General features: G+C 46.4%; 1 protein-coding gene across 6 annotated transcripts in view; it reads left to right on the top strand.

The window, feature by feature from the left end:
- Nucleotides 1-2,068, top strand: part of LOC139054902 (FUN14 domain-containing protein 1-like) — a 218,208-nt gene extending 216,140 nt beyond the window's left edge. For all 6 annotated transcript variants that reach the window (XM_070532632.1, XM_070532636.1, XM_070532631.1 and 3 more), the window contains one exon: nucleotides 1,877-2,068. In XM_070532632.1, coding sequence (XP_070388733.1) covers nucleotides 1,877-1,957 — 81 coding nt within the window. In that variant the 3' untranslated portion in view covers nucleotides 1,958-2,068. The remainder of the gene's footprint in view (nucleotides 1-1,876) is intronic.
- Nucleotides 2,069-16,708: the final 14,640 nt, after the last annotated feature.

The following is a 16,708-nucleotide window of genomic DNA, read 5'->3' as shown; positions in this document are numbered from 1 at the left end:
CATTTCTGGAAGTGGTTGAGATGATTGATCCTAAAGCAAGGCCTGAAACCTGTCATCGGAGCAGTTCATAATTAGTGTAAGATATGCAAAAAAGTGGATGTTACAAATTTCACAGTGCAATGAATTATGGACAAAATCACTTTGGAAACTGAAACTGAACTATGGAAGATCACAACTGTCACACCTATACCAGACGGCCACAAGTGACCTGAATAGTTACGCCTCACTGTCGTGCAAGCATGAAGTGAGTGTTCTTATCAAGCCTTATTCTGGCTGAAAATAAACGCTGTGGACCTCATTCGGGTGCAGTGCATAGACTGAAAGTGGCTGCTCAAAAGTGCCAATTGTCATGTTCAAGGTCACGATTAATATGCTGTAGCCACATTGATGCGTCACCAACAGCACCCTTAATGAGAGGGAGAAAATAAAAGGTTTGGCTCACTACTCTAACAAGGCCACAACTAAGTGACAACAAGCAGTTTAGCAAGTGTGCACAAGCATTCATAGGCAGAAAAAAGGGCAAAAGTGTGCCATTTGGCTTGGTGCTCGCATGATCTCTCATTGCAGCCAGTTGAGAAGCAGGATATTGACATGAAAAGAGGCCCTAATGATACCAGATGCACTCTGAAGGTTGGCAGAAGTCACTTGTCATCTCGTCCCTTTGCTAATTGGGCAAAATAGCAATGGTTGCTAATGGCACTGATTGCTGTTTGTGGGGATCGAGCTGCGCCTCGGCACCTTAATGCAGGCGTTCACCTATTCTGTCATACATACGCCTCTCCCCTTTCACCTGCGATGGTTGTCGGGGATGGCTTTTTCCGTGGACCAGTTTGCAGCCATGGTGCTTGCGCAGCCATTTTCACACGGCAACATGCTAGTAGCGTTCTTTTCTGTATTTTCGTTCTTGGCATGGGATCCTCTTCCTGCACACCACTCCGAGACCAGATGTTCTGCTGCGTTGAGTGTCGCTAGAGACAAATACACCTATTTTCGTTAACTTAGGGCAATAGAGTGTTTTATTGCTTGCACAGCGCTTAGCGCCCCTTTTGCAGGACGAGCATGTGCACAGTGGTGTCCTAGGTTACACAAGGCGACGACTGACATGGCCCTAAGGCTCGCTAAGCCCAAACCTATGCTGGTCGCTGCCAGAATCCCACATCTCTCTGACATGACATTAGTTGGCGTGATGCAAAGTGCCAAGGTGCACTTGGCTGCGAGTGACAAAGGGCAGGTGGAGAGGAGGAATCCCAATAAGGGTGCAGCCTAGGAAACGTTTTTGTGGCGTCACGAATGCTCTTGCAAGACACTGTGCACATGCCAGTATTCGTTATCATTGGACGTTGTGATCAGAGAATACTGTTTTCACTTTTTGGCGATATCGCAGCTGTGCATAAAGCATGGAAGCCTTTGGTAGAAATATTTTCCCGGTATTCTTGCAGCTCATATTTCTAGATGTCTCAAGTCTAGCGCAAGAACATTTTGAGACAAGGGGTGAAAAACACACAAAGCTGACACTGTGCTGGTAAAAAATTTGACTTAGATATTTCGAGATATCAGAGTTTGAGTTAAAGGGGGCTTACTGTAAATGCATCAGCAAGCTGAATACTAGTGGGTTGCTAAACTTGGCTTTGTCGCCCAGTGAGTTTACATGGAAATCTTTCCAAGGCTCTGTCTACTCTGAGCACATACAAAGCAACTCAACAGCATCCATATTCTAGAAAAATAAGAGAAATTGAGTCTCGGAATCTTTTCTAATAAAAGGTGTATAACAACATACCCACATTTATTGATTCTGGAACCTTCTCTGTGCCATGTTGGAGAGTTCGCAAACCCAGCCGTTGCTGTTGTACACTAACTTTCACGACTATTCTTGCAGGCCCAGAAGTTTGTCAAGGACAATGTCTTCCTGGCTACGGGCTTTGCTGGTGGCTTCCTTCTGGGTGTGGCATCCTCCTGAAAGCAAGCTTGCTGTGCAGGCAGCTACACGGCTGTGGAACAGCTGCCACACATGTAGTTCTGTTTCTTCCTTTGCCGTGCATTAGAAGGGTACACACAAACAGCTACTCTATTGCTTGGCTTTGCATTTTGTCTGTCTGCTTAAAAAAATGTGGTCTTTTGTGGCCATCACGAGCAAGGCTCTCTATGAAATCCTGCTCAGGGGCTGTTCTTGTACACAGGGATCACAGATAAGCAGGGTTCTAGTATTGGCACAGCATGTGAAAAAAGTGCTCTCTGCCACTTGCTGCTCAAAATAATATCTTGTTGGATAATTGGAGGATTTCAGCGCAAAGTCACCTACTGTTGCCTTTGTTGGTGGCCTGTTGTGTAGGCTTACATGGCGTAAAAATTTCGACAAGCATATCCTGGAAGTGGTTAAACAAGGCCTCGATGTTGTGCAGAGGCTGTGATCATCATTAGTTAAAGTATGTGCTCTGTCAATATAGATGATGCCATAGGCTGTAATGTTGACATGCTGTAGAGCCAGCGCACACTTGCCCTATATGTGCATTCTCTACTTAGACAAGAGGTTTAAGGTGAAAATGTGCCCAAGTCACCCAACCATGTGTCTGCATGCCTTTTATGGTATGAAACTGAGAACTGCCACCGACAAATAAAAAAGCCTGCTTTGAGCATATTGGCTACTATAACTACTATGTGTATGTGCGAAGTGCGGAGTGCTGTGTAGGTGCTTAATCTGTTATATTGCTCTTGAGTCTGCCTCTTTGTTAAAATTTGTGAGGTATCCTGTGTTTCAGAGACAAAGATCAAGTGATGTTTAAATAAAGTCAAAGCATAGACTCTTAAGTGGACAATTCTGTACATGTAGCATTCACCCTCACTTGATATTAAGCAGACTGAAGCATCTTTTTTTGCCACATCAAGGTGAATAAAGTGGGCATGAAGCACGTCAAGTTGCATAATGAGGCATGCACTGTACAGTTTAGATGCCGTTGCTACAAAATGAGCTGTGTAACATAAAGAAGACAATGTGGCCTGGTCAGTCTTCTACAGGATGTTTCTGCAAACTTTAGCCAAAGTTTAAAAATATTCCAAGGCATTCTAGTAGGATGTGACCAAATCCATCCTGTGACCAAATATGTGGAAGTGGCATTTAAGCACAGAAGGCTAAATGCACTGAAATCTCGGTGCACAAGCGAATACGTTACGTGCTTCAATATGTTCTGCAGGCTTTCTATTATTACAAATAAATTATTACTACATACCAAATAGAAAGTTGAAACCTGCTGAATCAGATGTTCCCTACTGCACTCTACAACTTTCTCATTGGAAGTTTTGTCCTAAACTTAATATTTGTGTAGTTCAATAATTAATCTTGCCTAATTGTGCAGTTATGCAGAATACAAAAAATAGTGGCTTACTCCATACGATTGCACACAACAAAAATCTGGTTTCATGTTTCTAGAGTGCTTCGGCATATTGATATGTTATGAAAGAAACGGAGTTTATTTAAAAAGATTCCAGGCAAACCTTAGACTGGGCAAATCGTCCTTCTCTCAGTCGTGCCTTCCGCTCATACTTCTTCCACTTATGCGGCTACATTTGCTGTAATATTTCTCCCCTCCTAGACGAAGCCCGCCGGGCGAGTCAGTTAAGTTCTCAGAGTGAAGGGCTTCAGACGAGCAATGTGTACAGTCTCAGTCTTGGCAGAGCATTGTCGAGTTGTGGTGAGACGTGCCAGTTGATAGTTTACTCCACTGAGCTTTTCAACAATGTACAGGCCGGTATAGTTGGCGAGAAGTTTCTGACACACGCCATGTCTACGCACAGGACAGCATAGCAAGACTAGATCCCCTGGAGAATAGGTGACATCCCGACGGTGCCTGTTGTACCGTGCTTTTGACCAGTCTTGCGAAGCCAGAGTACGCATGCAGGCCAAGCGTCGAGCTCCTTCAGCAAGACACAGTCTCGGTGATGGAAAAATCATCGTAGGTGGAGAAAGAATGTCCAGTGCGTGACACGGCGGATGAGCGTAGAGGAAGAAAACTGGACTGTAGCCAGTAGTTTCGTGCTTTGCAGGGTTAAAGGCATGTGTAATAAAGGGCAAAATGTCATCCGAGTCTTTATGGTCCGATGCAACGTACATAGACAACATGTTCACCAGTGTGCGGTTGGTACGCTCGGTCAGCCTATTTGTTTGCAGGGGATACGGTGTCAAGTGGCAAAAGCTGGAAGCGCACAGTCAAAGAAGCTCTTCTACGACATCTGCAGTAAACTGGCAGCCGTGGCTGCTGATGATGATTCCAGGAGGGCTGTGATGGTGAATGATCGAGTGCAGTAGAAGAAGGGAAACTTGGCTGGCAGTGGCGCATGGATGGGAAGACAGCCGTCTCGCAGTACCGGGTCAGATGGTCGGCAGCTACAATGATGCAACGGTTTCCTTTCGATGAGTGGGGAAAGGGATCCATGAGATCAATTCCAACTTGCTTTAAAGAAGAGCTAGGAGGCATCAGTAGTTGTAGAAGTCTGGCTGGCATGGTAGATGCTTATGGGCCTGACACTAAACGCAACCAGCCACATACATTTCAGTCGACCAACGCATTCGGGGCCAGTAGCACCGTTCCTTGGGCCAGATGAAATGTATGCGTTGCCCCTAGATGTCTGGAGATAGGATCGTTGTGGTTGTAAGCTGAGGTCTTCTGTCTGCTCCTTCTCAAAGGTCTCTTTATCAGGAAATGCTGGTGCCAAAGAAGCAATCAGGTGGTCAAAGTTATCCGCATCACAAAGTGTCGTGTTTATTTGGAAAGGCAGTCGGCATCAACGTGTCAGCAACCACTCTTGTATGAAACTGTAAAGTTGGACTCCTGGAGACGTGGAGCCCAGCGCACGAGATGACCAGAGGGATCCCAAAAGCTGACAAGCCAGCGCAATGAATGATGATCCGTGATGATTGTGAATGGACGCCCATACACATACAAGCAGAAACGTTGCACAGCAAAAGTGACCACTAGGCATTTTTGCTCTGCAATGCCGTAATTGCATTCTGGCTTACTTAACATGCGACTTGCATAATCAATAATGTGCTCTTTCCAGTTGCATCGTTGACCGAGGACTCCCTCGATACCCACATCACTCATCGGTGTGGATCTCTGTCGGTGCGGCTGTTTCGAAATACCGAAGTATGTGACCCGTCATGAGTAGAAACTTCAGTTGATGAAAAGAACCATCCCACTCATGAGTCCAATCAAAAGCGTGTCCTTACGCAGAAGACAAGTCAGGGGATAGATGACATCAGCAAAAGTGGGTATAAATCGGCGGAAGAAAGAGTAGAGCCCTAGGAAGCAACGAAGCTCTAACAGACCAAGGAGTCACGCTCCAACAGCTGACGTCTTTTGTGGGTGAGGCCGGATAATGTACTTGTCTACAAGATGGTCAAGCACCAATGTCTGCCGCTCGCCAAAGTGACATTTCTTAGAACTGAACACTAGGCCGGCGTGTTCGATGCAGTCTAAGACAACTTCCAGGCGCCAGTTGTGCTCTTTAAAAGTGATTTCAAAGATGATAACGTCGTCCAGGTAGCGCATGCGAAAATTCCATTTTAGGCTTTCAAGAATGGTGTCCATAAATCTTTCGAAAGTCACAGGTGCATTGCAGCGACCAAACGGCATGACATTGAACTCAAAAAGGCTGTCCGGGGTAATAGGTGCCGTTTTTTATTTGTCCGCCAGGTGCATTCAGATTTCCTAGTACCCTGATCGCAAACTGAACGAAGTAGGACACTGAAAGAAGGCAGTACAATGCATCATCTATCCTTGGAAAAGGGTAGTCTTTCTAGGTAATGGAATTGAGATGGCAGTAGTCCACACAAAATCTCAAAGTACCATCTTTTTTTTTTCACTAGTATAACTGGAGCATTTTACATACCATTAATAAAATAACTTTGGCCAGCGGACTGGATAATTCCTGGATTAGTCCTTTCTGTAGCATTTCGTTAACGTGTTCATTGATAATCTTGAGCTCTGATGATGATACTCAATAGCGTGTTTGTCGAACAGGCTGCGCCAACCCCATGTTAATTCTCTGCTTGGTTCGAGATACAGGAATGGACGGCATGTTATCCTCCTGGGCAAAGTTGAATATACTTAAGTGCTTAGGTAGAATGTTCACTACTTGTTAGATATGGCGCCGTTTCCTGAGGCTACTTCGAGTTCCCCAAACCACTTCGAATCGCAGCACAGCTAATTGAGGAATGGAGAAGCAGGGGTGCCACATTCCTCAGGCAGGACACTTGCAAACAAATTCGTACGCCGCCGGGATTAGAAGGGATCCTGAGACAATGGAGCCCAATCGTCCCCCTTCGCCTTTGAAGAAGACATTTGCTACCGCTGCGGGGCCATAGCACCGGGGGCAGGTGGGCCTTCGGACAATGGAGCATGAGCGCCCCCACTTCTCCTCCTTTGAAGAAGCACATTACAAGTCTGCGAGGCAAGACCGCAGAGGGCCGCCGGGTGTGACAACGTGATACGGGCGCCAACCATTGGCTGAAAATGGCGTCATCTGAGCGGACTCTCCCATTGGTCGAACATGACGCGACTTCCAGTCCTCGAAGCGTTTAAAAGAAGCGTTCCAGAGAGACCAGAGCATTCCCTGATTCCCTGATTCACCTCTGTCGAACTTCTTGCCGCGGGCCGCAGCGTCTGAGTTGCTGCCGGCCCGTAATGACTGTACGACTGTTACTTGTCTCTCACCTCCCTGTATATAATGTAAAATAAATACTCCCAAGTTTGGTTTTCATCCCGAAGTCCGTCCTCCAACCCCTACATACTGTACTGCGCTCGTTCCATGTTGATTGACTTGCTGATCGTGGGAAGAGTGTGAGTCTTTTGAACATGTGCCAACTCGTTCCCGACGTGCCAGCACGGCAAGTCGGGCTCCTTGAAGAAACCAAGGTTTGTGCCACTGCATTTTTGCCTGAAGGGTTGATAATCCATAATTCAAAGCACTGCTGAGCCACAGACACAAGACAATGTGGTCGAAAAATGCTCTTTTCATGCCTGTTAACTGTGCAGGCTTTACTTTGGCGTCAAAGGCCTGATGATTGGTACTAGCACAGCTCACCAAAGCACACACAGCTGACAAAGCAGGCACAAAAGTGTCCTCACAGGCATAGAGTAACCTAAAAAAAAGTAAAATAAAGAGTAAAATAAAATAACCTCACAGCCATGGAGTGCACCGTCCTTGCTTGGAGCATCCTGCCTGAGCTCGTAAGAAATGTTGCTACTTACAAATATCTCCCCTGTTCGGCCATCAACTGTGGCACCGCACACCTGTAGAAAATCAGTACCTAATATAGCGTCATGTGAGGATCAGTGGAGAATTGTAAATTCAGCCATGAAAACTTGACCACCCAGTGACACTTGCACAGTGCAAGCATAAAGAGGCCGCATCGAGTCCCCGCTCATGCCACAAAATGTTGCCACTTCCCATTGGACCATAAACGTTCAGCAGATACCCGAAATAAATGTCCAGCAGATACCCGAAACAGGGCATTCGAATATCTCTAGGACATATCTAAGAAGCTTGTGGATCATTGTTGGATGTCCATGGGATTGTCTCTTGCACGCAAATTGGCGTGCATAGGAATGTCCCACGAACGTCATAATAGGATATTCGGACGCCCAAGAGATGTTTAAATAAAAATAATTTTTATTGCATAACCCCAGGTACGTTACAAGGACATTTTTGTCAGGATCTAAGACGCTTCTGAGACATTGTGTTACCAATCGTCCAAAGGATGTTATTTGTTTGTGGATTTAGGATATCCACAGGATGTCCTTATTGATTATAAGTTGGCATAATAGGGATGTTCCTCATATTGTGCCCTAGCAGTGCAGCAGGCCTGCTGCATTTTACATACCATTAATAAAATAAGTTTGGCCTGGTATAGTGTTGGCTTGTGGGGCAATGATAAAAAAGAATTGCATGGCTCTTGAAGATCCATCCCAGCGGTCCAATAAGGCGACCAAAGATTTTCGTCATGCAAAAGCTGGAGCTCCAGGAGACAGGCCAGGAATACAGCCCACTGCAGTGCAACTAAGCATTGTGCACACAATTCCTTGCTATGGTAAGCTAATACATTACATACAACTTGATAAGAATGCATTAATTGAAAACAGACATGCAAGCTATACTTTTGTGTGCTAACAGGAACGAAGCCACAGAACTAAGTTCTGCAGGCTGCTGAATCATTTGACAATCTCTTCAAAAATACAGCATTTATTTCAATAAAACAGTTCCAGGAAGACCAGCAGTTCAACTCTCAAATGCACTTGGCAATTTTCAGTAAAGTGCATCAATGCAAACCATTTAAACTCAATAATTTCATCATACAAGCTCAGCCATTAGAAGTTATGTCGCACCATGGTTATTAAAAGTGGGCATTAATTAAACTGTTTACAAATGCGCTTTGGGTAGCAAGAAAATTTTATAATTCGCAGGGGCCACTACGGAAGTTGTCATGAGGTTTGATGCAGGCTCACTTCCATGGTCACAAGCACATCAATGCAAAGTTGACTGAACATGGCCACTTTTTACCAGAGCCTTTTCCTAGACCATATTCAGTAGTTACACACACTAACATGAGTTATGCTGAAGATGGCACAACTACATTAGGCATTAACAAACTTGCTTGAGACTAGTTCAGTGGTCATATAAAAACAAAAAACTGCTGTATGATCCTCCATTTATAAAGCAAATGTGCTATATACATATTTATAACAAGTTCTGATAAAGGTCACCAGAACAAACACTGACACTTTTGTGTAGTGACGAGACCATTTCGGTTGAGCTAATAATTTGCAGATGCACCTCGGGCAGTAAAAGAACTTTAAAAGCCCTCTGCAAGGGTGGGGGGTACAAAGGAAGTTAGTAGGAGGGCTACTGCGGGCTGGCTCACTTCAACAGTCCCAAGCACATAAATGCAATATTTGCGGGAAAGTTCACAGGTGTTTTAGTCGTGAAGGAAGCTACCCCAGGCTTTCTGCGGGTCTGCTTCAGTGGTCGCACACAGTAAAAGTACTAAAGATTTTATAGATACACTGGTCATTAATAAAATTACTAAAGGATCACTTAAGCAGTTGCAAACACGAACATTACTGGAGAGTTCACAGATACAAAAGCAGTTACAAGACACTTGCTTCTGCACAAAACCAAACTGATTTCACAGGTACTAGAAGTGACAAGATACTTGCTGTACTTGAGTGGTCACAAACACAAATTCACCGTAAGTGTTTGCATGCTCAAAAGCCTCTAAGCAAGTAAACAGAAGCTGAATGCGAGCTTTCCATGGCTGTAGCCAAATATTGCTGAAGCCGTCGCAGGTACCTTGGAGACTACACAATTAACTGAAGGCTTGCAGCATGCTTGCTCCAGCAGCCATAGACAGAAAAATGCATTACAAGAGTTTGCCCGATCCAAAAGCTAACGGGATTTGTGTGCGTTTGTTTCGGCAGCCATACGTAAACAAGTTCATCCTAAAGATTCACGGGTATCTGGCAGCTTCGATGGAAGTTAACAGAGGCAGAGCATGGCTGTTCTTCCACGGCAGCAGATACAAATACTTCTTAAAATATCACAGGTATCTTGGCGACTAATCATTTTACTAAGGCTCACTGCATGCTGGCTCGGCGGTCGCAAACAACCACGTTGCATTTCACATGTACAGTCTTGGTAAAAAAACTAGAACCCGCTGTGAACGGCCGGGAGCGGCTGCGCTCCGCTATTGCGGCGCTATAACAGGGCTCGCGAAAAACTAGTGCAGTGGTAGTTCTGCCATCTGCGAGGTCGTCTTGCGGCCGCCGTGGTACGGCGTTTCGTGCGAGTAAATGCGCTTGCCTAGGAAAAACTGCCCGGCTTCCATGCAGCGCGTTATACTATAAAAACTGTCCTAATCATCGAAATTACCTATTACAATTTTATACTGCACATTCAAAGGCCTTAGCCATGTGCTATTAGATAAACATTTTGAATTTGTTTCTGAGTGCGATGAAAACAAAAGATAAAACATAAATTGACATCTCAGTGCTGTCTAGCGTTGTTCCAGGTTTTATTGTAATATGCGGGCGATTCAAACACCGTTCGTTCAGAAAAGACCAGAAGCAGTAATTTGAACTACAAAGACACTCTTCGTAAAGGGCCTGTAATCACCGTTACAATACTTCAACTACGTTGACCGCACTTCTCCTCTAAGGAACGACCACACGAGGGCGTTTGGCATTGAAGTTCTTTAATTAAACCCACAGTGAGATATGAAAAATTTGCGGGACTACAAGACGTTTGCCCTGCCTGAGTAGCCGATTGAATTAGACCCTTTCCCTCGGCATTTCGGAAAGGGCCCACTACCTCTCCTTTTTTTATATCTTCGTGCATACTGCCTCATTGTCGTTAGGCCTCACTCTCATGCACACGTGAGGCCAATGTAAGTTCATCCTGTTTGCACTGGGCATCACGCGCTTGAATCGCATAAAGTAGACCCGGGCCACGTGATTATAGGATTCTCGTATAGTGAAGGCGTCACACCGGCGGTGCTGTCGCTGTCACGGGCTCACTGGAAAGAGTATTTTGGATATAGTTTACTGAGGTATCGTTCGTCTCTAAGAGAAAGGGCTTCACATGCAGTTTTAAGAAAATGGGTTTCGCGTTGCATCCTTTCAACTAGAACTCTCGGCTACTTTACAGTCTAACACATGGACAAGCTGCAATTATTCAGGGCAACCACAGACCAAGCCGCACTCAATGCCTTCAGGGCGTGTTCCCCCCTGTGATTTCGTCGGGAGATGCAGGTGCCACCGCCACCCTAAAGCTTATGCTTTCCTGATTAATTTGCTACTTGTGAAATTCATGATTACAAATACGACATGTCATTGTGACACATATGTTAGATCTTAGCTACGATCCTCGCAAAGTACCCGTGTTCGAACATGCGCAGTACTATTCATAGCGTTGTTCCTTTAGTTTGGCCTCAGGAAACGTTAACTGATGATTCCGATACTCGGAATTGCAAAATTTGTGCGTATCGCGTTTGACAGCGGTCGCCAGAGACCCCCGCCCGCTCATCCAGCATACGCTGCAAACGACATGCTAGCCAGTCGGTGGCTTCCACTTCGCCACCGCCGCGTGGAAGCCGCGCTGGCCGCACTACAGGTTTTCCCGCTCAGTTTAATCCGAACGCCATTGAAAATAATCCAGGTGCCAGCAAATTTAATCTGAGTGCCAGCATTTTTAATCCCAGTGCCAATAATTTAATCCAGGCGCCATCACCTTTAATCCCAGCACCATCCGAATTAATCCGCGTGCCAACTCATTTAATCCCTGCGCCATCCATTTTAATCCAAGTGCCACACATTTTAATCCCAGTGCCAGTCAATTTAATCCTGTTGGAAATTGATTGAGAAACGAATAATACTTGCAGAAGAGCTCGTAACAGGCGTCATGAATGCCGTGTATTCATTGATGTGATCACTATATTGGCATCTGCACTACAGGAGCACAGTTTCCACGCTACCGGTCTTGTCATGGTTGCTTCAGAAACACTTCCGTGTGTTATACCGCTCGCTCATTTCCTCCTTCTTGAGTCGCATTCCCGAGTGACAAGAGACTCGCATAAGCGAATGGAATGGAATGGAATGGAAAACTTTATTGACTCTTTTAAGGTTTTAGCGGGTCGAGGCCGAAGTCTTAATTCTTGAAGCTTGGGTCCTCTTCAGCCATGGATGGGCCCCGAATCCAGGGCTTCACTGAGCCGGGCCGCCTCGCACGCGTGCGCTATTAGAGCTCTTTGAGCCTCTAAGCTCGCGGCTGGTGAGCCAGCTCTCCCATTGCTCCGCACTTGGTGTTTTGTGTTTGTGGAATGCCTGGTTTCTTGTACACTCCCATGTAATGTGGTATAATGTTGGTTTAGCTCCACACCACGGACAGGTTGCGCTATACTGCATGGGGAACATCCTACTTAGTATGTGTAAGTTTGGAAAGAAGCCCATTTGCAGTCTCCGCCAACCTGCGGCCTCCTCCTTTGTTAATGCTTTATGTGGTGGGCGATATTGATATCTTAGCCCCTTATAGAGGTAAGTGCGGCAGAATTGTGACGGATATTAGGCGACTTGGGTCGTGATCATGACATGCGATTTCCTTCCTTATCGCCTTGCATATCGATCGACATTGTTCGCAAGGATCAAAACTTGCTCACCATTACTCAGGCACTTGGCATAATCACTAAGCGATTCAATATAGCTCACTAATCTTGTATTTTCTATGCACTCTTATGCTTCCGTCATGCATACCAAATGAAATGGTTCTGAGAATGTAACAGCTTATCCTTGAGCGACATGATTAGCTCACTTGTGACTCGCTCGACGCCACCGCCGTCGCACCTCTCCTAACCTGCCTACTAACATATCAAAGGAAATCGCTTTCAAAGCTCAAAAACATGCCCCCTATCACTGACTCAAGTGACGTGATCACTAGTGACTGGCGTGACGTCACCACGCTTCTCACGCATGCACTATCCTAAACTGCCAGCATGCATATCAAACGAAGGGGCTTATAAAGGATAATAACCGGCTCACTATCACCCAGCCAATGACGTGATCACTAGTGACTCCCATGACGTCATCATGGTTCTCACCCGACCATGCACTCTCCTAACCTGCCCACATGCATATCAGACGAAATGGATTTTGAAGAGCAACAACCTGATCATTATCACAAAGTCAAATGAGCTGATCACTAGTGACTAACGTGACGTCATTACGGCTGTCACCCAACCATGCACTCTCCTAACCTGGCGACATGCATACCAAACGAAATGACTTTTAAAGAGCAACAACCTGCTCATTATCACAAAGTAGAATGAGGTGATCACTAGTGACTCACCTGACGTCACTACGGCTCTCACCCAACCATGCACTCTCCTAACCTGGCGACATGCATACCAAACGAAATGACTTTTAACGAGCAACAACCTGCTCATTATCACAAAGTAGAATGAGGTGATCACTGGTGACTCACCTGACGTCACTACGGCTCTCACCCAACCTGCACTCTCCTAACCTGCCGACATGCATATCAAACGAAATGACTTTTAAAGAGCAACAACCTGCTCATTATCACAAAGTAGAATGAGGTGATCACTAGTGACTCACCTGACGTCACTACGGCTCTCACCCAACCATGCACTCTCCTAACCTGGCGACATGCATATCAAACGAAATGACTTTTAACGAGCAACAACCTGATCATTATCACAAAGTAGAATGAGGTGATCACTAGTGACTCACCTGACGTCACTACATTCGCACGCGAGCGTCAACTCCCCTTACCTGCCAGCACGTATATCAAAAGAAATGGTTTTCAAAAGGCAGGTAACTGCTTACTATCGCTCATTAACATGACGTGATCACTAGTGACTTACAATGCGCTGTTCCGAGTAACTCGCTCAAGATATCGTGTTAGAGAAGAGACGCATTCACACGCGCAAACCGTGTTATGATGGTGACTCACATGACGTCCCCATGAAGGCTATTTAGCACGCACTCTTCATTAAGGGACGCAATAATATAAGAAATATTTTTAAAAGGCCAAAATATGCGAATTGAGTCACACCTTTTTCTTACAAATTGGTCATTATGGAACGGTGGTTCTCATTTTGCCAGAAACGTTGTCATGCTACCGACCTCGAAAGGAAATATCCTTGTATAGGCTTACACTTTGATGGTTGCCTCGCGTTAATCAAATATAAGTGGACAATTGACGAATATCTGAATCTCGGATGCGTGGGATTGAGTGCGCCTTCTTTTCTCCTAAAGCTCGAGTATGGACTGCAAGAAGTACAACCGAAAAAATAGCGTCGTGATGTATTTTATGAGACATCTCACTCGACACGATACGTACAAAGATACGGTGAGATCTTTTGAACGAAAATATGTAATTTATTCGATGCGGTATTTAATTTCACAAGATACCAGGGCACTTCCTGAATGGGAGTATAGAAAGAAACCGAGAACAACTACATGTCTTCCTCTCTAAGCGCAGCCTGAACGAAAGAAAAGTTGTGCCTATCAAATGCAGCGCAATCCACGTGTTGCACAAGTGCCATTGCGTGTTGTGCAGCATTTACAAGCAACGAGCGCCTGTGCTCCTTTTGTGTGACTCCTTGTGGAGTCACCCGCACTGCGTCGCGCCGCTCACTGAGGTACTGTTTAACTTGACATTTAAACTTCGAGAAAACTTCCTCTATGGGATTAAAAAAAGGGCTGTATGGCGGCAGGCGCTTGATGGAATGGTTCGAGCTGACCATGCAGATTTGCCTGTTCAGCGTGATTGTGAGCGGGAGCGTTGTCGAAAATGAAAACAGCCTCTGCACCCGGCTCCTCAGAGTCAACATGGGCGGAAACATCGGCGAGAAAGTCATTGAATACGATCCAATGGACTCTTTCGACAATTCGCCAGTGCAGCACACCGTTTGCCGACATGCAGGCGATGATGTTGATGTTCGCGCCTTTCGTCGAAGTCGTCGTCTGGAGCGCTGCCGTGCCCTTTTTTGCGCGGCCGAATTTTCTTGAGCACCATATATATATAGTAATTCGTTTCGTCGACGTAAAAGCGGCAAACCCGGGGCCCATTGGTTTGTAACCATTGCGCATACTCTTTTCGCTTCTTCTTCACGTCGCAGCGGTTGCGGTCCACCGGCCTCGGGGTCGCTAATTTGATGGAGTAGGTGTGAGCGTCGAGGAGGCGGTCAACAGAACTGGTGCTGATTGTGAGGCCAGGTATTTCTTGTTCAACGGTTCGCTTTATGTTTCAGCGTGAACGCTGGGTTCTCGTCGACAGTTCTTGTTACGACGGCGACAACATCGGCACCAAACTTTCTGATGGAGCCCCCCGTTTTCAGAGACACTTCACGGTCTGTCGCTGCAATCGACCTTACAGTTTTTAGATTTATGCCGAGCGTCTCGGCGAGTTGTCTCAAATCTCCGCCGCGCCTTGAGGCATCGAGGATGCTAGATCGGTCGACGTCAGACACCTTGTTTTTCCTTCGTGGCTTATTTTGATCCCTGAATGGAGGACCCCGCTTTCGCACGACGCTCGCCTGTTCGTCTTCAGGAGTGCCACCTTCCATGGCGGTCAGCTCAGGTAAAAATCAAGCACAGCTGTAGCACCGGGAGCACATAACAAAAGGTCAGACCGCCACTATTACAGAAGCGCCGTGAAGGCCGTGAAGGCCGTCTGCTGAGTGCTCTGTTTTTGTTTCACCACCATCGCAGGAGAACGGCGTATGCAGTTTCGCCTGCGGTGACGCAGACGATAACTTGTCTGCTTTAGCTTTTTTGTTCTACTGCTCTATGTCATTCAGAAATACTTCCGGTTGTGTAATTCTAAAGAGCACAAGCTCTTCTTAGTACTTCCACGATTTCCCTGTCGTCTGCATGCGCGTTCGACTTTCCGCTTGAAAAGCGGACGATATCGTGTCGTAACCTAGCGGACTCAGCAGACGGCGTTCACGGCGCTTAGTTCCGGTCTGACCTTTTGTTATGTGCTCCCGGTGCTACAGCTGTGCTTGATTTTTACCTGAGCTGACCGCCATGGAAGGTGGGACTCCTGAAGACGAACAGGCGAGCGTCGTGCGAAAGCGGGGTCCTCCGTTCAGGGATCAAAACAAGCCACGAAGAAAAAACAACAAGGAGTCTGACGTCGACCGATCAAGAATCGTCGATGCCTCAAGGCGCGGCGGAGATTTGAGACAACTCGCCGAGACGCTCGGCATAAATCTAAAAACTGTAAGGTCGATTGCAGCGACAGACCGTGAAGTGTCTCTGAAAACGGGGGGCTCCATCAGAAAGTTTGGTGCCGATGTTGTCGCCGTCGTAACAAGAACTGTCGACGAGAACCCAGCGTTCACGCTGAAACATAAAGCGAACCGTTGAACAAGAAATACCTGGCCTCACAATCAGCACCAGTTCTGTTGACCGCCTCCTCGACGCTCACACCTACTCCATCAAATTAGCGACCCCGAGGCCGGTGGACCGCAACCGCTGCGACGTGAAGAAGAAGCGAAAAGAGTATGCGCAATGGTTACAAACCAATGGGCCCCGGGTTTGCCGCTTTTACGTCGACGAAACGAATTACTATATATATATGGTGCTCAAGAAAATTCGGCCGCGCAAAAAAGGGCACGGCAGCGCTCCAGACGACGACTTCGACGAAAGGCGCGAACATCAACATCATCGCCTGCATGTCGGCAAACGGTGTGCTGCACTGGCGAATTGTCGAAAGAGTCCATTGGATCGTATTCAATGACTTTCTCGCCGATGTTTCCGCCCATGTTGACTCTGAGGAGCCGGGTGCAGAGGCTGTTTTCATTTTCGACAACGCTCCCGCTCACAATCACGCTGAACAGGCAAATCTGCATGGTCAGCTCGAACCATTCCATCAAGCGCCTGCCGCCATACAGCCCTTTTTTTAATCCCATAGAGGAAGTTTTCTCGAAGTTTAAATGTCAAGTTAAACAGTACCTCAGTGAGCGGCGCGACGCAGTGCGGGTGACTCCACAAGGAGTCACACAAAAGGAGCACAGGCGCTCGTTGCTTGTAAATGCTGCACCATAGCTGCACAACACGCAATGGCACTTGTGCAACACGTGGATTGCGCTGCATTTGATAGGCACAACATTTCTTTTGTTCAGGCTGCGCTTAGA

Source organism: Dermacentor albipictus, chromosome 1 (assembly GCF_038994185.2).
Source record: "Dermacentor albipictus isolate Rhodes 1998 colony chromosome 1, USDA_Dalb.pri_finalv2, whole genome shotgun sequence".
NCBI classification, from domain to species: domain Eukaryota; kingdom Metazoa; phylum Arthropoda; class Arachnida; order Ixodida; family Ixodidae; genus Dermacentor; species Dermacentor albipictus.
This window is presented reverse-complemented; position numbering and strand designations above follow the sequence as displayed.